The 25978-nt window shown below is 34.4% G+C and overlaps 1 protein-coding gene across 2 annotated transcripts in view; it reads left to right on the plus strand.

The window, feature by feature from the left end:
* Positions 1–25978, plus strand: part of dsb (scavenger receptor class B member debris buster) — a 44960-nt gene that overhangs the window by 11534 nt on the left and 7448 nt on the right. Inside the window, exons 2-3 of one of the 2 annotated variants that reach the window (XM_017619821.1) lie at positions 21754–21845; positions 22516–22673. In XM_017619821.1, coding sequence (XP_017475310.1) covers positions 21754–21845; positions 22516–22673 — 250 coding nt within the window. The remainder of the gene's footprint in view (positions 1–21753; positions 21846–22515; positions 22674–25978) is intronic. The other variant, XM_017619822.1, reaches the window with a different exon arrangement.

Consider the following 25978-nt stretch of genomic DNA (forward strand, 5'->3'; position numbering starts at 1 on the left):
GCCGCTACAATCTACGCCGCTAATGATGCTGCATTCGGTGCTACCAAAACTTGTTGCCAAAAATTGCATAAAAATGCTATTTTATGTGTTGCTAATGGTGTTTTCTTATCTAAAAAAAAAATGTTGCCTTCTCATTGCCCTCTATTTACTTAGCGTTTGTGCGCAGAGGGCAAAGAGAAGGTTGCACTATTCGGTAGAAACGAAATCGGCATAACACATAGTAGATGTGTGTGTATTATTTGGCTTAATAATTGCAAGTCTTTATAGAGAACAGAAATCCAATGTCTCGCATAAAATTTAGGATTTTTAGAGACAAAATATTTAAAGCTTCGGCTGATATCGGAAATCTGAAGGTCGACTCCTTCAAAAAGATTTGTATAAATGTAATTAACTGTAGAATAGACTTTCCCCGCCGCTTCGCTCGCAGCAACCGTTGAGAGACATTTTCAGTATAAAATAAATTTCAACATTTACCCCATAGCTAATATTTATAAAATGTTCTTAACCCTAGGAAGATAACCATGCGTTTCGGAAGCGCACGATTTTCTAATGCTTCTATTTTACCCTTAAATTTAATATTTATGTAATTTCTACTCACTTTACAGGCTTGAATTAGTTTTAAAAACAAAATTCATTTTTTTTTTTATAAATTTTTGTATTTTAAAGACTTCTAATTTTTTCTTATCCGTTGCAGTACCCTATAAATAAAGATTTTGGTCGAAGACTGATAAATCAACCTGTAATTTGAATAAGTTTTTTGGAAAGTCTGCTTGACTGTTTGCCTTCTATGAAGGATCTAATTTTGTGGATTTTTTTAACCCGTAGTGTTCTGGCTATCTAAAAAACTATGGATATTAAACTAGGTGCCGCTTATCCCCGTTTCGTCGTAGCGACTTTTCTAAATGGTAATTTTTTTAAACAATGTTGTGATTTGGTTCTCTATTCTCTCGGCTTTCATAGGCGTAGTTATTGTTGGATTTACACGTGATTGAAAGAAGAGAAGTTTCTTAAACTCTACGGTCTCCGTTGGACGTTTGGCCCGATTACACCTAGTTTGCCTTACATTTGAGCCATGAAAGTTTTATTTTTATAAAATTGTCTAAATTAATTAACTGCGCAAATTATGTAAACCTGATGATTTTTTGCTTTTTATACCTTTTAACACCGCCAGGGCAGTCGCAGAGAATATAAGCCTTGACTCAGAGGGTATCGAAATCATTTCCATCTAGAAAACAATAGAATTCTACGTTTTCAAGTTCCGTAATAGACAAATTCCAAATAGGATAAGTGCTCTACCTCCCCACACTGCTTTTAACAGTGGGTAAAATTTTTCACTTTTTGGTCAAAAAATCAATTTCAGTGCATTGGATTTTGTATTTAGATATATGAAACTGATCCACACCATTAGTATAACACATTTTTATAGAATATTTTAGCCCATTAACTCCTACCAGATCTAGTCTTTTTGACTCAATTTTGAGAAGAGAGCATTTATCACAACTACTAAAAATCTTTCAAAACTTATTTTTTCCTATAAAACAGTTCACAGACCATATCTCTAAAGTCCGCTAAATTTTCTTCTTCACAACTATCTTCTTTAACTTGGAAAAATACTACTAAGGCTATTTTCTGCCTCTACTGAACATTTGGGATTTTTTGAGTTGTGACTGTTTTTTATTAATTGAATTTCTTATCAAGAAATAGGACCTTAGGAAATTTCTCTCGAAAATTATATACCTGCAAATACATACATACATACATATGTATATCTCACCAAAAGCAGTATTTAGATGGACTTTGAAGTTGCAATGCGCTACCCGCGATATTAAACATCTAGCTTCGAGTAAGAACCACTGCACTTATTACTAACTAGCTAAAATAAACCCAAACAGGTATCAAGGTAAATTAACAATTTACTGCCTAGAAGGCAATGTGTATGTTGACTGACAAAATACAGTAGCATTAGCTTAACACTCTGTCAACTATGCAATTGCAGTGGCCGTGCGTCTTTTTAAGATACGATTAAGTGGCTCAAACAAGCTCAAAGAATTGCCTTGGGCATTGAAGGTGCCGAGGTCTTCAAAAATACACACACACAAATAGCAGGCTAAGAAGTATTGACGCAGTTTTAGATAAGAATGTCAAAACAAAGCGCAATACGTAGAAATGTACATACATACATACCTATGCACATGTTTATGCGACGCAAAACGTTTAGAAGAGTAAGAAGCGTTCTACACGAATTAGTGAGTGGGTATGTTTTAATGTACACACATATGCACGTACGTACGTCTAAATATGTATGTAAATGCTTAGAATAAATGCAAAGTCTACTGCCACAATTGGAAGGACACTTCAATTACTATCAACCAGTCTAGTAGGCGTAGTATTTGTATAATTTGTATGCACACAAACATGCACATACTTGTTATTAGAAGTTTATGCAGTTGACCATCGCATTGGCTAAAATCGCCGATGTTTTACCTACCACCAGCTGTCAGCTTGATGGAGTTGCACTTGACAAGACCTCGCTGCAGCAATGGCCTACCCACGATTACCTTAATTACAGCTTATTAAATGTTGTATTTGTATCGAACTCCCAAATACAAAAAAAAATGTCTGAGTGCGCACACAAAAACGCCACTTGTGTACTACAATAAAAAGGTATTCGTGTTGTTTATATAAAAACCAGTTAATAGTGAAATTGTTAAATTCGCATTGTTGAATTTGTTGAATCAATTGGAATTTATAATATGTCTGCGTTTCTTGTTAAATTTATTCTACACATGCTTCTGCATTGTTGTACAATGCACTAAGTACTATTTAGTTTTTAGTACCTACTAATTGGCTTTAAATAACTTGTAACTGCATATTCAAATAATAAATACTTAATTAGTTGGTAGGTGAAATAGGCAAGTAAATGCTTCCGCGTCAACCAATTAATTGGCAATTTTTTTTTAATAAATAAAAAGTCACAAGAAAGGGTACTTTTTATTTATATCTAATGCTTATATGTATAAATTTCTATTATACCTTTGAGAGCAAGGCAATTTGTAGATTATTTATGCAAAACGATCTTAACTAAATGGGCACAACTTGAAATATTCCCCTGCAATGGATAATCAAATTTTTAATAGCATTTGAATAGTGGCAAATAATCCAGTTGACTGCGCTCTCTGCAGGTTTTCATAGTAAACCTACACTGCGTATACTTAACATCAGCTCATAGTTAGGGCTATCACTGAATCCATCTGAGTCCGGTTTTTCGTGAAATCTAAGAAAATGCCATCACTGAATCCGAATAGCTACGAAGTTAGCATATAAATATGTACTTCGAATGCCTACGTTCACGAAAATCGGACTACGATGGATTCACCAAAAGCCCAGAGTATAAAACTTTTTAACGAGAGTGGTTGGAACAAAATCGGAACTGGTTAAAGCATTAATGACTCTTTTGCGTAGAGTTAGTAGTAGTTTAGGAAGTAGATTTCGTTTAGGTTCTTGGTCCTCGAAAAACTTACAGAAATGACGCTGCTGATGGGTCAGTCTGGGAAATTTATGTGACCTAAAAAATCTACCAGACGTTTTGGGAATTCAGAAATGAAAACGAACAGGTAACTTGCAGATAATAAAAATAGATTGGCGCTTACACATACATATGTTAGTATTAGGCCGAGCTTCTCCTCTGATTTGTGGTGTAAGCCATAATGCTGTCACACAAAGGGGAGGGACCTACAGTTTTACGCCGACTCCGAACGGCGATTTTATTTTTATGAGAAGCTGTTTTTCATGCCAGAAATACACTGAGAGGTTTGCCATTGCCTGCCGAGGGGCTACAGCTGTTAAGAAAAACGTTTTTTCCCAGGGACCGTAACGTTTACAACTTTTATAAAAAAAATCGCTCTTTAACAGTTATTTTTTTACTTATATGTATTATGTAAATCGAAAATAACAATTATTTTTGATTTGTATATATATAATCTGCGAACAACGGACGGGTACTGAAGACTTTTATTTATAAAAGTCACGAATAAAAATCAGTCAGTGATTTTTACTTTTAAAAGTCATCAATATACATAAATCAGCCACTGACTTTTATTTTTTAATTAATACTTATAAAAGTCATTTGTATAAGTCGTGCTAAACTTTTGTTCTCCAACACCCTCTTTAAAATAAAAGTCGGTAACTGATTTTTATTGCTGGCTTTTAAAAGTAAAAGTCATCGACTGATTTTTATTGACGACTTTTATGAATAAAAATAAAAATTATAACTAACTGTTATTTGCAGATTATTTAGATAAAAGTCAAAACTACATGTTATTTTGGATTGAAAAAAAAAATAATAATAATTGTTTTTTTTTTAATTTTGCATAAAAATAGCACATAAAAATTTGTTTTCGAATTTGATTCTCGGTGAAAAAAGAAAGCGATTGGTATGCATCACTTAGTTGTAGAACATTTCCTTCATAGTTAATTTTTCAATGACAATTTTCATCAATAACTGTTATATTCGGCCCCTGCCCACAGCGGGCACAGCGGCAGACGGTCAGCTTTAATTAGGAGTGGGAATAACACTAGGAGCTTATGACTTCACAATGTTTCAATGTCTATTTGAGAAAGCCTCCTCAACGTTTCCAATTTTATAAAGCACTCTAGCTTTAATACCGTTAACCCCGTTAAACCCTTTTCTATCAATTCTGGTATCCTCCTCTAAGATGGATGCCTTTCCGGAATTATACATATACATATAGTTTAAAAAAGCACTTGGATTTTTTAAATTTGACTAACCTACGCCCTACATATCGTCGTGCAATACCGCGTTTGAGGTGGCTGAGAAAAAAAAAAATATTTTTGGTAACCTGTCTCAGTGGTGGCCTACCTAACAAATTTAATGGTCAACACTTTTAGTAGAAGCTCATATTTAATAAGTTCGGTTAGAAAACCATTCAAAAGTTTAGAAGAAAATATGTCTATTTGCATTTTTGTGAAATTTTCAGACTATCATATATGCGGTATTGCACTCCAAGTGACGATATATATGTATGTACAACATATTTATTTATGCTTTGGCACCACTAACAATCGAATAGGTAAACCAGCTTTCCGATGATTTCAGTAATCAAAACAAAACAGCTTCTAACTTAATTTCAATTGAATAAAAACAATGCAATAAAGTTTAAACATTTGGCTGCGAAATGTCGCAACGCAACAATACCGCCATACAATCAAACAAAAGCATGCGGACAATGCCACAAGTAAATAAGGCAAACTGTTCGGCTAAACCAATTCCTATCGCTAATTTTTGTAGAGACTCCCTCCACCTGTCAGCCAACAAATCAGCTCCATTGTGACTCGGGACTCGGCAAATACCTACTCGAGTGCTGGTGCAGAGATATGTTTGTAGGTACAAACTCGTGTTTACCGCGAACGCCCAGTAGCCGCTGCCACTCGTATTGAAGCGCGCACACACACGCACGACGACACGTACGACACCAACAACACCAACAACACTTAGCAAATGCACTGCAAATGAATACATTTGAATGCACTTTTAACAAATGTTGGACAATTGTGTTGAGAGTGAGAAATAACAAAAGAACAACAAAGTTGAAAAAGCAGCAACAACAAATAGCCTGCACTCTGTCTGAATTGGCTGCAGTGGCAATAACAAGCAAATCATACGAAAATCAATATAAACAACAAATGAGCTAACAATGTATGCAAGCGAAGGAAAAGAGCAAAGCCAAAACAGCCACCGTCGAAGAAGTGGAAAAAAATAAAGCGAAAACAAACAACGCTCAGCAAAATAAACAAATGATCGGCAGTATTGCAAAATCAATTTCAAATAAGCTCAGCTCATGTCAAAACAACGCGCGCATACCACCCGCCGTTGCAGTTTTCGCTCTATGCGTAGTGGAGGAGGCCTTTTTATGGAGTTTGGCGCTGAAAGTTATTAAAAAAAAAACACAATAACGAATACAAAGTCAGAAGAGGCAATTAACAAGAAATCGCAAAGATGGCAAAATTTACAGAGAGCGCAGTAGTTGAATGACCATTAGAAAGAGCAGTGGGAGGAAAAATTTATAAAATCAACCGTAGTGTAGGTAAACTCATCTTAAGCCAAATTTATAACAAACTTCGCTATCGCAAGGCTATGGGAGAATAATTCGATAAGACCGTTTAAAGTACCTTCGAAACAACTCAATTTAAATTCACAATGTGGGCTCTGTTACCCAAAAGGGTCCTTCGGATATATTCAGCAGGGATTAGCCCAATTATTGCATAAACCAGGGAATGTAGTCATTATGAGTAAAATCAGCATTTAATCATTATTTTATGATTTTAATTTTTTCGCTTAAAAATAATAATTGTTATTGAGTTTTATTTTTTCGCTCCAGGAAAATAATTATTGATCGATTTTTTTTCGATCACAAATAGGGATTATTTTATGATTTTTACATATTTTCTTTCTATTGAATTAATTTTTTGTCCTATTTACCCTCAAATGACCTCAAACCGGACATTGTGGAAGTAAACGTACCTCGGATTCGGGTTCAGCAAGTCTAAAACCCCATATGTATCAGATTTCAGGTTTATTCAATGAATTTTTTGCTATTTGACCTTCAAATGGCCTAGAACCTGACATGATGGGGGCCAACAGATTTCGGTTTCGCATTCACCGCTTCGAATAACATGGGATATAGAAGTTTGGTTTAATATGCAGAAACTTTTTTGTTTTTGTAAAGCTGTGTTATTATTGATTCTTATTTTTCCACTTAAAAATAATGGTTGTCTATAAAATTTAAATGGTCATACAGACGCAACCAACTGAAATTTGTACCTGAAAATTTTGAGACTTATTCCTTTTATAAGGATTCCGCTCCCTCTAAAAAGGATACATCGGAAATCGCGCTGTTATAGCTTTTGAGTTTTTTTGAATAATCATTATTCTTAAGTTAAAAGATTTTTTTCCGTCGCTGGTATATAGTAAACATAACTACACGTGTGGTCTGACACAGTAGATTAGCGCGTAGCTGCTGGTGAGCTCTTTTGCAAAGCTGCAGTAATTATTCTAACATACTATGATAGGTGATTTCCCTAAACCAACTGGGCAGAAACACAATGCATTTCTTGTTTTACCGCCTGAAGATGTATTCCTTTTGCGTGAGGCTTCAGAATCTTTTCACAGGCTGAAATCTTTGGAACCATGATATGAAAATTATGGCATAGAATAGGAGCGTATATAAGCATACTTAAGGCATACACAGACGGTAACGTTGATCAGGATTAACGGCTCAATTGACCTGATCCAAATTGTGCATTAAAAGACGGCAGCAACGCGGATTAACTAGCCACATGATCATGGGTTCGAGGCCCATGGGCAGTAAAATTTGCATTAATTTTTTTATTCTGGCCGTTTTGGCCAGTGTTTTCATCGGAAATTCCGAATTTCTACCCTTTTAATTATACATATTATATTATTAATGAAATCCAACGCAATCAGGTCGAAATTGAACCCACTCAGCGCTACAATTCCTTGCTCATTTTTCGTTGAACAGGGTATCACTAGGGAAGCATCGTTAATTTGCATTGTCAGTGAAAAAATACCGGCGCATAGAAGTACCGAGAGCGCATTGGATTACCACAACTTGAAGCGTGTTCGCTTACGGGCAAGCGCACACTCAACACCTGTTCATAAATAGCAAACAACAATGCTAAGCCAAAGTCTGGCAAGTCGGCTATCCACTAGATTTTCTTAAGCATGTTTCGAATTTTGCATTTTGTTGTTTTTGTTTTAATTTTAGTATGTATCTACATCCATTACCACTTTATTCAAATGGTCCGCTGACAAGATAAATACCAACTAGCATTTGAGATTAGAGCAGCGCAAACGCAGCAACATTTCACTGTGAAAATTCAAAATCCAAAGCTATGACTGAATTGGTGTGCGCATGCGCATGACACACACTTCTCATAAGCTAGCATCTATGCAATCACACCTTAGTTCGTGGCTATGTGGCTATTGTATAACATGCCGGCACAACCGGCATTCGCTCTGTGCAACAAGCGGCATGCATAATGACAAGAAGCAAACCAACCGAACCATTTGCAATGGCTGGATACTCGCATAATAAATTCAACAACGCACATTCGCTGCCCGAAGGCTGTCAGAAAAGTTTCCATTTCTCTGTTTTCATATATATAAATTCTACAACTCCACTTTATTACGACGATTGTGCTGTATGGTGTGATCTTGCTTTAATTTATTATTTAATTATAATTGCCAGCATAAAAGTTGCAAAAAAAAGTGAATGGGCATTTCGCATCGCAAAACAAGAATAATTAAATTGTCGTCGTCTCGGCGAGTATGTAAATACATATGTACATACCTACTTCAGTTGCATTCATAAGCGCGTTATGACCTTAGCTATAAGCGCGAAAAAAACTCGATATTATTGAGCAAATTTCCATGCCCCACCTTATCGGCAAGAGTCACACAGTCGCAGCGATTGTGGTTGTTATTGGAGACAAACAGGATGCTGCCAGTCCTTGTATAGCCTTGTGTTCGTGGTAATTGCCAGATTTTCGAGTGTGACGCATAGGTAAAAAAACCCACCGTATCTGATTCTTTGCTTCCCCGCCTCCATAGCTACAAGGGTATTCATTTTATTTTATGTCACACACACATCCGCATGTATGTACATACATGATGACGATTAATGAGCGGTAACATTAATTATCCTAAATGTGCCAACACTCGATTATTTTAATCACTTCGAAAATTATATATATTATTGACGCATTGAAATCAATAAGTAATATTTTAATAAATTTCGAAGCATTTCTTGGCGTATACGGAAGTGAATTACATAGCAGGAGATGCGCCAACTAAAAAGAAGCAATTTATTTGTATGAAAGCGAGCAATAACTGGAAGGTGTTGCGGAATATTTCGCATTGTTCTCGGCAGGAAAAGTGGTGGAGTTACACGCATTCATGAACAAATTCATACATACATATATACATATGAGACTGTGTGTGTGCGCGCGATTTAAATACCTGTCTATACTTATAAAGATATCGTCAGAAGCGTTGGCACTTTTAGTACGTGCTCGAATTTTTTCTATTAAATCTTTTAGAAGCCAAACAAATGCCGCTGAGGCAATTGTGTTTAAACAATTAAAATATTGTGATTAAAATTGTTCATCACATTACAAAGCTTAATGTACGAGACCCATAAAAATCTAAGCTAATTGAAAATGTTTATAGATGTCACTCCGAATTGTTGTTAAATATGTACTTATGTATATGTGTAAGTATGTATGTATATACATACATAGTATGCATACATATAGAAAGTTAACGAACACTTTTTACTGTATAAACACTTATATCACTTAACAGTAAATTAAAAAATAAATAAAAAATTAAAAAAATAAAGGGAGTGCCCCCGGGGCTATTCTACGGCATTAGAACTTCTTTCGATTAATTTCTAGCTGCAGAAATTTGTATTACACTTAATATTGGTTTGAGTGTCGGTATTAGTATTCTTCTTCTTCGCCTTCGATTTCGTATTTCTTTCGACTAAGAATTCAACTTCATATTCGTTTAGGTATTCGTCTTCAGTTTTATATTACCCTTCGTAATCGACTTCGTTTTCGCGTATTTTTCTTCGTATTAGTATTCGACTTGGTATGCGTCTTCGTATTTGTATCGACTTCGTATTCTACTTAGTGTTTGTCTTGATCATCATATTCGACCTCGTATTTGTCTTTGCCTTCGTTTTGCCGTGTTTTCTTGAAATTTGCCTTCGTCTTCGCGTACGTAGTCGCGTTCGTCTTAGTCCCCTTTCAGACACTTCAAGTCTGCTCGTTCGTTGGCGAGGGAGGTTTTGGCCTTCAAATTCGTCTTAATTTTTGTTTTCGCATTCCTCTTAATTTTCGCATTCCTCTTCGTATAGTTCTTTGTTTTCGTCTACGTATTTTTCTTAGCCTTGGCCTTTGTTTTATGCTTAGTCTTTATCTAAACCCCTGAGACAATTTATTCTCAATATTATTGAAGGCGGAAATACAGAAATAAGAAACGTCATCGCAAGTGGCACACAATTTCTGTAACAATTTCTTAATTATTACCTCACTCCAAAAATCGTTCCAATATCTGAATAAGAAAAAATTATTTGGCGCTCACATTTTTGTTAAATATTTCGTCGAACTTCATTTCTGATCTGCGAATTCCTATCAGGTGGTGTTATCAGAACAGCTGATTAGACTTGGCTTGGTATACAAATGTCAGAATTTGAGTGAAGGCTTTTGTGTTATTTTTTTCTCTCTATTCCTAGAGAGAAGAGTAGCTGAAATTTGACATTTGTGTTGCAAAAGCAAAATCAAAACACATATATTTTTTTGTACTATCGCTACCACCTTATACTGTGGTCTTTGAAGAGTATCTCGAACAAACGGAGAAACCTACTGTTTTAAGAGGAGCTTCTACAGGATAGACATAGCCCCGAAGGCTTGCCACTGTCTGCCGAGAAATGACCACTACAGATACTCAGTATGTTACATGGTAACATTCCTCTCGTCAACTACTCTCTGTCGGTGGACTACTACGAATAATTAGTCTCAATTGGGCTGTATAATTTCGTTTGACGGAACGCAGACACTCCCGTCAATTTTCATAAAAATGGGAACAAAAGCATTATCCTTTGAGAAAAAAAATCTCCACTCAAACCAAGGACTCACTTGGAAGCTCTGCTTGTTCAAATTTAACGGAACTAGGAATTCGCTTAATTTCGTTGTGGTGGCACAGTCACGAAAAATGGAGAACGTTCTGCAAGCGGTATTGAGAGAACTTCACCCTAACAATCACAACCGGTCAGCAGTCGCATTTTCACCAAATGTTGGCTTGAAAGCGGCACCCCTAAAAAAGTGTCATGTAAATTCATAAAAATGGAGGTTAGAGAGTTAAAATGTTCTATGAATTTTACTTAGGTTGATCAATGATGAAAGATGATCGAGAAATCATGTATGTACTCGTATAAATCGATTTCAAATTACAATTTTTGAGAAATATAGAAAAACCATAACCCCCTCCTTCTTTAGAGGCTACACCAACGAAAATGCAGTACTGCACTTTTCTTGCATTTTTTAATTTAGTTTTTTTCTTACCCAACTCAGGCCGTTGTAATGTTAATTGTGGTGAAGAAGCGCGCATCAATTAGCGCCTCAATTTCTTTGTATGTACCCACTGATTATCACTGCAATTGCATGGATACATTGGTGTACAACATATATATGTACATATGTACGTATGTACGTATTTGTCTGCATGCTGATTTAACCATTTGCGCGGCTGACCGCACACACAACTAACTGCCGCGTCATTTATCTTTTTTCCGCGCCAATACGAATTACATATTGCAAGCGAGTACAAAAGCATAGCGTTAAATAGGCATTATATGAGACATGTAATTGTGTACTTATACACCTCTACGTACATATGTACGTATGTATGTATGTATGTACAAGCATATTTGCATACAATTGTGCGAATAAAGGGAACAAAGACTGGCTTGGTGGCGCGCATAATTACAATATCGCACTAATTTGCCTTTGACAGTTTTGTTTAGTGACACTGCACTTTGTTGTTGTTGTTGTCGATCACTTGCCTTGTCATTGTTTGGAGGCGTTACTGTCACGGATCGCAAGAAAAACAACATTACGAGTTGGATTTTGCAGACACTCCTTCAGCTGGACCATAATGATAATGTAGAATTATACGGAAATGTTGTTGTTCTTTGCAAAAATTATTTACAATACTTTAATAGTTTATTTAGTTGCTTAAAAGCAGCAGTATTCTTCAAATGCACTGGGAAAGGATGGACCCTGGTTCCGGGACGTTTAAATCCGGGCCGGGCCGCAGGAAAGATTTCATCGGGCGGTGGGCTTTGCACCACGATTCTTTATTCTTTATCTTTATTTTTTTTTTTCAAATCTCGAGAGTTTTATCGTGATTTCGTTTCTTTCAAAAAATGTTGCACTTCCACGGTGCAAAATGTGTTTGATGGTACACTCAAATCTGTCAGAGGGCATGATTTTGCCTTCTTGTCCTAGTACTCGCATTTCATAATATCTTCTTTTTAAGCAACCATCTCCCCTGACAAAGCTTCAAAAGTCCTTTTTTACCGTACAAGAATGTGGCATTTTAAGAAATGAAAAGAAAATTTTCTTACCGTTTGCCTTTATTTTAGAATCGATCACGAAAAGACAAATCGGCAATTTAGAGGCTAAAATTGTTTGTTGAAAAGAAAACACCATTAGACAAAATATATATTTCACTAACTACACATACATTAGTAGATATCAAGATAATTTACTTGGTGTACAAGAATATAACAGTTGAACTAAAATTTCGTATTTTTTGGTATATGCCTTTGGTTAAGTAAAATGTATTGTCAACAAAAAAATAATAAAAATATGCGCCGGTAATAAAATTTTTCAACAGGTACCTAGCGTTCCTGTTTTTGTAAATATAATTTTTAAATTTTTCGTAATGTTTGGTAAGATTCAGAATAGGTATGTTAATAGAACAAAATAACGTCATATTCGTACGTGAAGAAGTTGGAAAAAAAAACTTTGGACTTTGCGATCAGCAAACATTGAGATGACGGATTCAAAATTAATGGTACGATTCAGAAATGATTCCGATGCCAAAGTTCTCCAAGTCTATCGTGGTTCATCGCAGAGCTTATCAAGAATACGATAATGCTTTGTATAATCGAATAATGAATCAATCTTCAGTTTATGCAAATTGTTTAAGAGTTGCAACAAATGTTGCAAAATGTTGGTAAATGTATAATTTCTTCGATAAAATCGACAGAATCGAATCGAGGAATCTGCTTGCTTTTGCAGGGTATCTTGGTTCAACGCAAGATATTTAAAAAAATATGAATGTTAATTCAAGTATCTAGAAAGGATCAAATCGTCTCGTCATGTTTCTAATAAAGCAGTCAGCATATCGTAGTAGAACTCTTGCTTTTATAATCCATTGTGTTTTTTTTTTCTTATGCCCCTTTTATTGGAACAAATCTACGGAACGGTCTTTTTCTGCGCCGATTCTACACTCTTGCAGAATCAAACTCTTTATGTTGGCAGCTTACATATCAATCGTAGCACCTCTGACTTTAAAAAATGATTTTCTAACCAGATACCAGAATATACATTCTTACCATTCTTCATTTCTGGATTCTAGATTAATGCATACATTTTTTGCTGGGTGGTAATTCTGTGTAATCCCACCATAGGCGTTGCATTTACCGCAGCTATGAATTGCCATCCACATCCACCTCAGACATGCGAAAAGTACTATAATGATGTCTCTGTATTTAATAAATATTAGTCTTCTCAGAAATTTTCTTGATTGGTTCTTCTAAATATAGATAAAAAGATCTGAATAGGAGTAATCTAATCTATAAGATCAGAGCTAGGAGTTTTTTTTCACGTAAATATGTGCGGCTCTTCATTTGGCTTGGGAAAGTTGAGTAATCCTTTCGTTTTGTGGTGCAGGGGGGAAACTTGCATGATTGCCTTCTAAGGCTTCTAAAGGCTCTAGCTCGAAGGTTTCCAAAAAAAAAAATTATAATCGCTCAATTAGTATGGGCTCTTGTACCCATTATGCGATGTCTGCAGTGCATTATAGGCAAGTTATCTAAAAACGCTACTAAGTGGAGCTCATTTTGAGTATCTAAGTGGAATATACTCATAGCTCCTCACTTCGAATAAAGATAAGCCGTCAAGTTTAAAGAAGCCGCAGCAAAAAATCGAAAATCACTTGCAAATCGAGAGCTTATATTCAATACCCTCTATCTGCAATTTTCACAAAAACTTCGATATATGTAGTATACTCCAATTATTTACATTTGTGTACAACTAACTATGTGTATGTAAATATGTACACACATACGAATACTCGATTTTGCTTAGGTTTTGAATTAGATTTTGTTTCCAACTAACTTGGTAGCAGCCCACTAGTAGAATGTAAAGTATATATTTCAGCTTGCCCTAAATGCTTATTAGCCATATCGTATTAACCAGTCACTCATAACAATAACTTTACAAATACATATCGCACATACATACATATGTATGTATTTACATCTGTACATACAACATTTATTCGCTTGCGCCCGCCAAGCGAACCTCCCAATGACTTTTGATGGCAAAGAGGCGGAAAATACGCTACTGCAAAAGTTTAGTTTACTGTCTTGAGTAAAGGCGTAGGCTGGCCGAACGACATGGGGCAAATGCGAATACACTTTGTTAGCTCATACATTAGGGGGCCCATCGAAAATGCTTTTTTGGAAATTTCAAGACCCTACCCCCTTGTTTTATTCGTTTTTATGAGAAATATTATTGCCTGTTTTTATAGATTTTTTTAAGATCATTTCGAGGTCGCGACCTGTCGATTTATGTCAGAAAATAGGATTTTGTAGATTTATCTGTTTTTGAATGATTGTTTTTGATTCGATTTCAAAGATTGAATATGAGCTTAGGCTTCTTAAGCGCCATATTGAAAATTTATTAAATTGGCCAAAATATACTCCTCCTAAAATAAAGCTAGCCTTGAGTTTTTTGAAATTACCGTTACGTTGGTGGAGCCCGTGGCGCTTAAGAAGCCTGAGCGCAATGTGTTTACCAAATTTGGTTGAGATCGGTCGAGTAGTTTTTGAGATACGCATATATCATATAAGTGGGCGGTGCCACCCCCATTTTCCTAAAATTTGTTGAAACCCCACTTTTTTGCTAAAGAGTGATTGTATACATATATCAATTTTTAATAAATATTGATGAACTCTTTAGCCACAATGTTCAAAAAATCTGAAATTCTGGCACATATAAATTATAGGCCGTATTTAAGAAAAGTCGCCTAAATTCGAAATTTTTTATGCGACGCAATAAACGAGGCGACCTCTAAATTACCTTTAAAAAAGCTATAAAAATAAGCAATAATATTTCTCATAAAAACGAATAAAACTAGAGGGTAGGGTGTTGAAATTTCCAAAAAAAAGCATTTTCGATGGGCACCCTATTATACATACATACACATGTAGTATGTACATTATAAATACAGTGGCAAAAGGCAAATAATTTGGTTAGTTTTAGTGCCTGAGCCGAGACTTAAGGTAGCCAAATGTCACTCCTTTTACCATTCAATAGCACTGTTTATGCAAAAATATTTCAATACTTTCAAAGCTCACTGTAAACGATCGCCCGTACTGTATTTATATGCGTATCATAAATCTGGGAGTATTGCAAATGCGCCGAAATAAATGGCAGCTTTATGGTAAGCCAGTGAGGAAAGCCCACTGGATGAACGGTAATACTCGTAGCACAACAAAGCCACAAATAGTAAAATTGTTGAATGTTCGCTGCCACGCGCCAGTAGTGCATCCAATGCACCTAGTTAAGCGTATCCACATACATATACATATATACATACATATGCGTAAAATATGTATTTTTGGGTATTTTAGTTTATGGCCGCTTTACCAGCAGCAGGCGGGTTAATCTGACAAAGCCGTAGAAACTAACCAACTTTGCCTTAACGTAGCGATGTGTTTAAATATGTATGTATGTATGTATGTATGTATGGGTTTTGCAAAGCCCAAAGGTTTATTTCGTTTTCATTTTCATTTTTTTTTTTTTTTGTTATTAAATTTATTAACGGCTGCTTAACTGGAATATGACTCGAAATTCGGCTGTATGAATGGTGTGGCACTGTGGAATTCCCTTGACCTTGAAGATGTTGTTGTCTACTCATTTTCGGTTCGGTTCGGTTTTATTGACCATTTTTAAATACAAATTTTGCGCAACTTTCACTGCTCTACAAGCTGCGCCGCAGAGCCAGATGACCGGCTGCGGTGTTGTTGTTGGGCCGATTGCTGAACTGACCACGTTAACGCTTGACTCTTGTGATCTGCAACAAAAAATAGCAGCAAAAGTACAAAAAAAAAAAAAATGCGTCAGCAACAGCGAGCGGCGTTAGCGCAACCGTTTAACGACAATGGCAACAACAACAACCACATTGTATCTCATTTCGTTGTAATGTTTAAGCAAAGAGGTGAAACATGCAAATAACAGCCAGCCAGCAACGCTTTTGCAAATTCAAGGTCATCACTGACCGTGCGCCGATTATTTTATCTTTATACTTTATTTTATTTTTTTTTTTTTTTGTTGCCACCGCTGGACCGGCTGCTTAAGCGGTGCGAGGAAGATAATTATAACTTTTGTGACATAGTTTATTGCTGGTTGCTGGTTATTGGTCTTTTCGCTTATAACTTTGGCCGGCCGATTGAACTTTGGCGCTTTAACATAGACATTTTTCTTACTTCTGCATATTTATTAAGTGTGCTTTAATGTATTTACATATATAACTACATATTCATGTATGTCTGTATGGATGGATGCGTATTCGCATACGATTTCTGCAAGCATCAATAGCATCTCATTACTTTTTGAATTCAAATCTAATTTGTTTTAATTAATTTAAATATGCATCCATATTCTAATTTGCCTCTACATAAGATTGTTTGGTTTTTATTTGAAAAATTATGATGCCAAGTCGAAGAATGTTGTATTTGTATACGTTTAATTACAACAGGGCCATAGATCTGGCGTAGAATAGCTCTCTCTCGTTAGCCCTCATGGCCTTCTTATCTTTGTTTGACATCGTCCAAGCTTCTGCATTCCATACAAGAAAATTTATACAGCGTGATTTTTGTTTGTCGAGAGACTGAGCTCTGCTTTTAAATTACCTAATGTGACACACTGTACGAGCTTGGACATAGTTAAGTCCATAAAAATACAATACTGCGCTTGTTTCGGCATGCTGTACGCATGTATCTATTAGGAGATTCCGGTGAAAAATCCTTAGATTCGGCACCCGTCGATGGACAACGAAAGAAAGGGTGCCCTAGACCATAGGCGAATTAGTTCTTTTCGCGCCGCCAAAAGCACTGTGAAGATGTGGTCAATGGTGGATATTTTCACCACAGTATCGTTAAGCTGCCTAAAATATCGCGGTAGTTGATGCCCTAGCCCTTTTTTATCAATCTGAATGTACACTTGTGGTTCCAATTAGACCATGGGGCTTACCCGCTCTTCGTCGCTGGCCTCATCGCTGGCCTCATCGCTGGCTTAGTCACTTTTTTCGTCTTGGTTGAGTAGAGGGCAATTCAAAACCAGGATTTTCAGGCTTCACTCGAGCCTGCCAACTCCTCACGCTCTTCAGTCACCTCTTTTGGGTTTTTGTCAAATTTCGTCATTATAATTCTTTTCATGTGGCGCCAATTGGGCGATTTTAAACATCACTCAAGTAAAATACTAATCTTGGAGATGAATTACTGCAAGCAGGCATTTCTTCAAATGCTCTTTACTTACCTTATGGACATGTAAATGTTGTGCCATTGATTATAAATATACAGTGGTAAGCAAAACTGAGTGCATCGTAATTTTTGTTAAATAATTTCAAGGTTTTTAAAGTTGAATTTGTTTTTGTGTTTTTTTTTATGAAAGTAACCATATGAATCAAATTTTTAAACTTTATACAGAACTTAGAAAAATTCAACTTACTGTTTACCACTGTATTTGTATAAATATCCCAGTCACCGAAAATGACCGCCAAGAACGCCGTTTTTTTATTTTGACAACTTTGGGCAATCGTTTTTTTCATTAAAGAATAATCGATATAGTATGGCTTAAATTTTTTTTGGTCAAATTTAATCGTTAATTTTTGATTTTTTTTCAATGAAAAATAATCGTTTTTTAATTTTTTTCGATAATCTATGACCGTTTATGACCGTTTTAAAACTTTTATGATCTACAAAATTTAATCTGAAAACAACGGTACGATCATAATGTAAAAATAAAATTCATACTGTAAAAATTATTCATGATCGAAAATATATGTATATATCATAAAATAAAGGTTAAATTTGATCGGAAAACAGAGATGCAGTATTAAAGGTAATAACCGTTACCATCCCTAAAATATGCATACATGCATATGTATGTACTATAATCGTATATGTATGTATGTATATTTCCGAGTTCTCGGTTACTCTACTTTGCAAAAATTCTCTTTACATAAATTGAAGTGAACACTTTCACCAGAATGCTTATGCTTATGTGCACAGAATGTTCCATATAATCGACTAAAATGCAAAGTTTGCAATTTTTACACTTTTCCAAAGTTAATTTTTTTCGATAACACATATGAAAATATGTACGTAATGCTGACTTAACAAATTATGGGCCTCAAAGAATACAAAAACGAACAGAAATAAAAAGTGCAGTAGCAAGTGAAAAATTTCGAAAATTTCCATATACTATGTAGCATATTCGCATAAACACAAACAATTGAGCAAGTGAGCAATAAAGCCAATGCACAGTTAGCTCTAAGAATGAACCGAAGAAAGGCGACATTATGGTATTCACTCAACAACTTCACACGTTGAAAAATTGAAGTGGCTTTGAATCAATTTCTAAATGAAAGTTGAAGCTGTGCGCGCAAGGCTTGAAAGTACCGAGTGAAGTTCAACAATCAACTTCATTACACAAAATCATACGCGTGCTGGGATATGAAAAAAAAAATCATAATTGCAACTAAAAACTTTGCGCTGTTACAGAAGCTCTTCACATATAGAAAGTGAAAAAAAAGTTAATAAATCAATCGGATTTTATACAATTGAGCGATTGAAGTGATTTAATTGAAATTTGTGTCACAATTATTTATAAGTTTACGTGTTTTAAGTAAAATAAAAATAATATAATTTAAACATTTTATTGTAAACTTCCTCTAGAAGCTGTGCTCATACGCTTTGCATGTTAAAAATATTTAGCTTACGTCTACATGCAAACAAATAACGGTGAAGTGGCATTGCATTTTCAAGCTGTACCTATAGCAATTGATCGGATTCTATTTGTGCATGCCTCCTCAATCACTGTGCATATTTTGCACATGCAATTGATGATTTCTTTCAAATATTGCAAAACGACTTGAAAAAAATTATAAACTCGTAGGTTAAAAAAAACGAAGTGTGCAATAGTGAGTGCTTCATGATTCTACGCGGCAATAAGACAGCGCATTTAAATGCGATGCGCTCACTGCTGAGCTATATTTGCAGTCTTTGCTCCAAGACCGCCGACGCAGCAGCACAACAAGAACAACCGAAACAACAACAAACAACAACAAACAAGCAACTTGGCAATTATTATAAAAATACAAATATTTGGGTGGACGTTATCACCTGTCAGAAATGTGAGGAGTCCTTTGTGCTCTATACGAATTTGCCCGCTAAGTTGGTACAGGTGAAAATTTGGTCATTGGGTAAGAAACGATGGAAGTTAATTGCAAAAATATTCAGTTAGAGCATGTTCGCTCACGAAAGAATAACTCAAGCTTTGTTTTTTATAAAAAGTGAAATACTTACTATACATAAGTTCTGACCTCAGTGTAAAAGATATGTAGATATGAAATGAAATCCATGTTCGGCATTGCCATCATTAATGTCAGTATCCTCACGCATGTTAAGGCTTATCTGGCTTAATAGTGCTTAAAGCTTAATCACAAATATGCATACATACCTACATATGTATGTATAACGACTTAAGAGTGCCATTTATACGCATAAATATATATGTACATATGTAACTCCATTCATTCTAAGCCTCATAATCAATTGATAGCTTAATTGTGGCAAATTTCGACACACTTCACTCGGCTCAAGGCTAAGAGGGGTAGTCCTTGTGGTGAGTTTTAATCAGCGGCACAGTTTATTCGATTACGCAATCAACAGGGCAATAAAGCATTGTATTACATACGTACGTGCATATCGAATCATGCATAAGCGCAGGTGTATGTACATACATACATATGCACGGATGTGTGCAAGTTCACAACGTCACGCCATTCACGTTTACTATATATTAAGCAGGAATTCCCAAAGTTCCCAACGGCAAAGCATCGCCCATCTTAGTAAAGTCAGCTTTTTATATGCATCTAAATATGTACATATGTACATTAGCTTGGGCCGAAAATCCGCTTTTTTAGTATTTCGATTGGTCATAGCAAAAATTAGGTTCATTACGCTCTAAAAAGAAAAATCTGTGTGAAATGTGAAAATTTTTGGTCAATATCCTAGGCTCGCCCAAGTCAGTCAAAGTTCAAGTACTAAAAAATTTGTTTCTTAGCTAACTTCGATTCTCTACAAAAAAGCTCCATATACCAAATTATGGAGGACTAATAATTTCGAAGATTATTGCAATTTTAGTAAAAAAAAATGTATTAATAAATTTATTAATTAATTTTTATTTTTTGAGCATATTGAACTTTAATGGACTTGGGCGAGCCTAGGATATTGACTAAAAAATTCCAAATTTCACACAGATTTTTTTAAGCATAATGAACCATATTAATTCTAAAAAAGCGGATTTTCGGCCCACGCTAATGTACATACATACATACGTATGTCAATATGTACACACATATGTATGTATGTACATATATTTTATTTTGCAGTACGTACTAGACACTTAAGTATTTACGAGTACACATTGCACTTACATTACAGATTTTGTTGCCTTCAATTAACACTTTCCGTTTATTGTCCAGATATGTATTTGCTATGAATGCACATAAGTGTACATATGTATGTGCAATCGACTTGTGACAACATCCGTTCACACTTAACTCAGCTAAAAGCTATAAACCAGGCGAATGTGAATCGGGAATGGACAGCTGGCGTTGTTGCGAATTTGATTGGGTCTCAAGTCGAATGCCGAACTTAACCCTCTGAACAGAGAGTTAGTTCCATTTCATTCATAAAATTACTTTAAGTAATCAAATCAAATTTTTTATAGATAATTTTATAATAAAGCTTTTGGCTTTGCTGCGCCTTCAGAAACTTCTCTGCTTTTCAAAATAGTGGACACTCTGTCCATACTTACATATATTCAGTAAGCAAAAGCACATAAAGTGCCATAAAAATATACCCATAAAGGGCCAACTGCCTTATAGCCTACTTTTACCACTTTTTGATAAATTTCATGAATATTCTGAACTTTGGGACTTCGAGGCACGTTTTTCCATTATCCGGTTATCGGTGTAGCTAGAAATCCCTTAAAACCATTTTAGTCGTTATTTGACAAAGAGACATTTTAATACTTAAGATATTACGACGCTTAGTGGGAATCCTCTAAGTCTTTCTTCAACACAATGATACAATTGTTTTGGCATATAGCAGAAATTAACATTTTTATGAAGTTACTCGTGAAAATAGTCAATAATTTAAATTTAGTTTTATTTCCGTTTTCCCCGATATTATAATTAAAAATTGGAAAAACTCACAACACATTATAAAAAATAAGTTTTAAACTTCGGTAAAGTGCAGGGTTCAAGTCAATGCATTACGTGGCATTACTTGTGGTCCCCCGGGCCCCGTTTGACAACTACGCATTTTTTGTAGGTGTCACCATTACGGGTTAACACAAGGCTTATCCATTGGTATGTGCAAAAAATTTTTAAGCACTCTTAGTATCTAACTATTGAAATATGCAAAAAAAACGAAGAAAATCAGTCAAGTAATGCTATTCAATTTATCAGTAAAATACGAAATTGTGTACATAAATTAATTAATTTTACATTTGGTTGCTTTGTTTAACCTATTGTTCATAATCTTTTTCTTTATTTAATTTCAGATAGACTAGCTGTGATAATTATTGGAATAGTAACATTAATTTTAGGAATAATGCTATCAACAATACCATGGCTTGATTATTTTATATTAAAGGTAAGTCAGCAGCTCAATATATAGATTAATATACATACATACATTCTTAAATATCGATGCCAGATCAAGTAAAAATTACATGTTTTTATAATCGCGTCACATTTTAAAAGAAAAAACCTTCGAAACTAAACAAATCCTCCTAAATCTTTATGAACATTAAAAACTTCAAAGAATTCTACATACATATGCATGTATATATGACCAACTCCCAAGAGTTGTTTTTTTTAACCGACTTCCAAAAAAGGATGAGGTTATCAGTTGGTCGGAATATTTTTTTTGTTTCTTTTTTTATGTATGTAAAAGGAGGCGGTTATCAATTCGTCGGAATATTTTTTTTTTTATTTAATTTTTATGTGGTATGCTACCGTTTAACTTTGGACCACGTTAACCGGTTCCTATAATACTTTTTTTTAAAGGAAAGTTGGTACCAAAGAGGTGGAAGAGAAATTAACGATACTTTTAAATTTTTATATGAGAATTGAAGTCGGTTTTGTTTTTTGCCTAAAAATTACTTGTGCAAGTGTTTGTGTGTTCAAAGAAATCTTATTAGCTTATAACTGAATTAAGTGTTTGCAACTCAATCGATCGTCATCTATTTTTTTTTGAATTTTAATTGTATACCAAATTAATCAACGTTTAATATCATTTGTCTTATTACATTTACTTATAGAATTTAAGGCTATGGAATGATACGTTAAGTTTTCATTACTGGCAGAGGCCTGGTGTCATACGATTAACTAAAGTCTATATATATAATGTCACAAATCCAGATGAATTCCTGAATGGGGAAAAGCCGAGCTTAACGGAAGTGGGGCCATTCGTTTATAGGTAAGTTAACTACATACATACATATATAGTATATTTCTCAATTTTAGAAAACCGCGTTTTAATTTAATCCTATTGTCATGGGCCTTATATGTAGCGCATATGCCAATTGGGAAATAATTACCTAAAACTGCTTTTTAATGGCATTAAAATAAATAGTACGTAGTATTTGGATATTTATTTTCCTTCTAACTACATATATGTATATGTAAATAATATTAAATTCGTTATGAGAAAACCATCTTCTATTTCAAGTCAAATATATATGTTGCTTTTTTTTTTGTTAATGACTAAATTTTGTTTCGGCTTCTGTCGTCACGCTTCTCTGCCCAAACCCACCAAGCCATTCAATTGAACCAATTGCCTGAGAATAAGCAAAGCTCAAATGCCGGTTTGTCAATTTGGGTAAATGGCCAATCCTCTCTACCTAAATATTTCTGCTTTTTAGAGTGCCAGTTATTAAAATGCAATTATAAGCGAAATGACTATTGCGATTATTTTTCTTTTACATACATACATATGTACATGCATGCATTTTTCGCTGACTTTCTGCTTTCCGCTGAAACTTTTTGAAAATTTTAACAAATAAAAATATGCTCAGCTTGCATTATTGAAGAAGTTAATAGCGCAGAAAGCACGAATCGTCACACTGCAACAACAAAATAAAATCGGGTTAATTAAAAGTGCAATGCATTTTGTAATAAATAAAATATTTCATACCTACTGGCATGTGCAAATGCAATTGTTTACTACAAATAAATAAGTACTATTTTGCAAGAATTGTTTTCGTGCCAACTAAATACGCTTAAGAGCGAATCAAGTAAAAGTAAAATTTCATTTAATGCCTCTGTCAATGTCTTTTTCTTAACCTATAAAAAATCATATTAGGGCAATTCATATAAATGCATAAATGACTCGTAACCACGTAAATCTCGTAAACTTTACAAAATAATAAAGCACTGATGTCAATGCATGTAGGCCCTTTGTCATCCGAGCTCATTTGACATGGAAGAAATTTATAGCTTTTAAATTAAAGCGTAAAAGCCCTGGAATAAAGCTTAAATTCAATTCTAGGATATAATCGCTATTTTAAGCGTGATCATGATTATCGAGCAGTCTTAGTATAGACAGGCGGCAATATTAATCCGGATTCACGACGCATTTGATCTGATCTGTTTTGTTTTAAATATATATACACTTAAAAAAAAAGCATCACTATTGGTTTAATAAGCGTTGTGTTAAAATGAAACTTTAATTAATAATACAAAAAGTATATTGAAAAATTTTGGACTTGCGTTTTGGTTATTAATTTGATGAGAAAAAACACAAATTTTACCCTTCACCATATCAAATTGAGACCTGCATAGTAATTTTTGTTTCAATTAACAACGGAAATTTGTTCAGTGTAAGAACGAAAAATATCATTTAGATAAGATGATTAATGAGGAGAAATAGATACTCGAGAGTTTCACGTTGATGGCTAAATAGCATCGTCCTGATGACAACTTTTTTTTTTTGTGTATGCACAGTCAGTCAATAAAGTTTAGGTACAGAGATTTTTTCGCAATACGGGTAACTATTTTTTTTTTAATTTTTTTTTCCGCTATTTTTTTATAAAAAATATAGTTGATTCTACAACAAAAACCGCAAACCTTGTGCAAAATTTAAGAAGTTCTGCGAATTTTCATCCGAAAATTGCACGTTTTATTTACACTCTTTAGAAAAAAGTTGAGTATGCAGTTTTTTAGCTTTTTGGCAAATTTGTTCATAGAAGGTGTCGCTTATTTTCTCCATATCAAATAATTTTCAATCATTTTTTTATATGTTTTTTTGTTATTTTATGGCCTTATAACAATTATATTCAACAATTTTTATGAGCTTGAGGCCGTTTTAAGTGAAAACTTATTGTGGAAAAATATGTATTAAAAAATTTGGATGATAAAGCGATAAACCATTCTGCTTTATTATAATAATTGCATCAATATTATTCTATTCTCAACTGAAACATTATTTTATAGCCACTTTGCCATTAAAAATCAGGCAAGTAAAATTTTTGGTATGGAAAGCACCTCTGTTGCAAGCAAATAATTGCCAAAGTATTTTCCAACTTATTCTGAGGCACAACAAATTTGACAAAAAAAAAATACGGCCTTAACTTTGCAAGATTAGACTTAAATGAGTCATGCCTGCCGCCACTCGTTAGCCGTCCTATTGCTACCCATTGAACTCCAATTAACTTTCCAAGGTCATTCCGGCCCTACAGAAATTAGGCACGCCTTATTAAGCGGCAATAAATTGTTTCATTTGTGAATACAAAATTTTTAATATAAATAAAGCGTTAAATCGATAATAGGTTAAAAATTATTTTTAATTGTTGTTGAAAACATAACTACATACATCAATAAATTTTAATCAAAAAAATAAAGCTGTGAAAGCCAATAAATGATGAATAGTATTTTAAGTGGACAGGAAAAGAGACTTACAACAACTATTGGAAATTCAGACATATATTAATGTAAATAAATATGTGTTTGTTAAAAATATGTTCTAAGAGTAAAAATCTTATTTGTGTACATAAAACAACCTAGGTCGTTCTTTTGTCATAAGACTAGTTTACTGTAGCTGGCATGCCCACATCCGCCACACCACATCCGTCACAAATCGGAAGAGCGCCTCACTTGCCATTCAGACATATCGACTAGTGACTTTCATTTTGAATTTCCGCAGGTATTAGCTTTCTATTTGGTGTACAGTTGCTACCGTTATCCGGTCAGTTATGACAGTTATGTACAATAAGCAATTATTTTTTAAATGATTGACGTCCTTAATTGTGTACTTTGGTAAGAGTTTTCTATCGCTTTTCTAGATACTTATCTACATACATAGATATGTGTATATGTGCGTTTATTTTAATTGATGTTTTTTTACAATCCACAATTGCGGCTGTTTAGATCTGGTATGATTAGACAATTAAGATATTATCATTAAATGATTTATTAAGTAACTAATTTGTTTACGGAAAGAAATCTTAATTTACAAGGTTTTTCAAATGCTTTTTTATTTTGAATAAAATTTACTCAAAAAAAAAAAGTTATATGAAATGTCTGTGCGTAAGTAAATCACCTCAATGGAACAAAGTTCAGCAAATTCAAACGTGAAAAGTTCCCCTTTGCCATAATTGCTAATGGAAATAATATATTCATCTATACATATATAATATCAGAGCAGTTTAAATAGTGAATACAAAATGATAATTCAAGCGATTCGTGCGTTTAACGTAGACGTAAAATCACATTTATTTTTTTTAA

Source organism: Rhagoletis zephyria, unplaced genomic scaffold, assembly GCF_001687245.7.
Source record: "Rhagoletis zephyria isolate East Lansing unplaced genomic scaffold, Rhagoletis_zephyria_1.1 Rzeph_scaffold_01965, whole genome shotgun sequence".
NCBI classification, from domain to species: Eukaryota; Metazoa; Arthropoda; class Insecta; order Diptera; family Tephritidae; genus Rhagoletis; species Rhagoletis zephyria.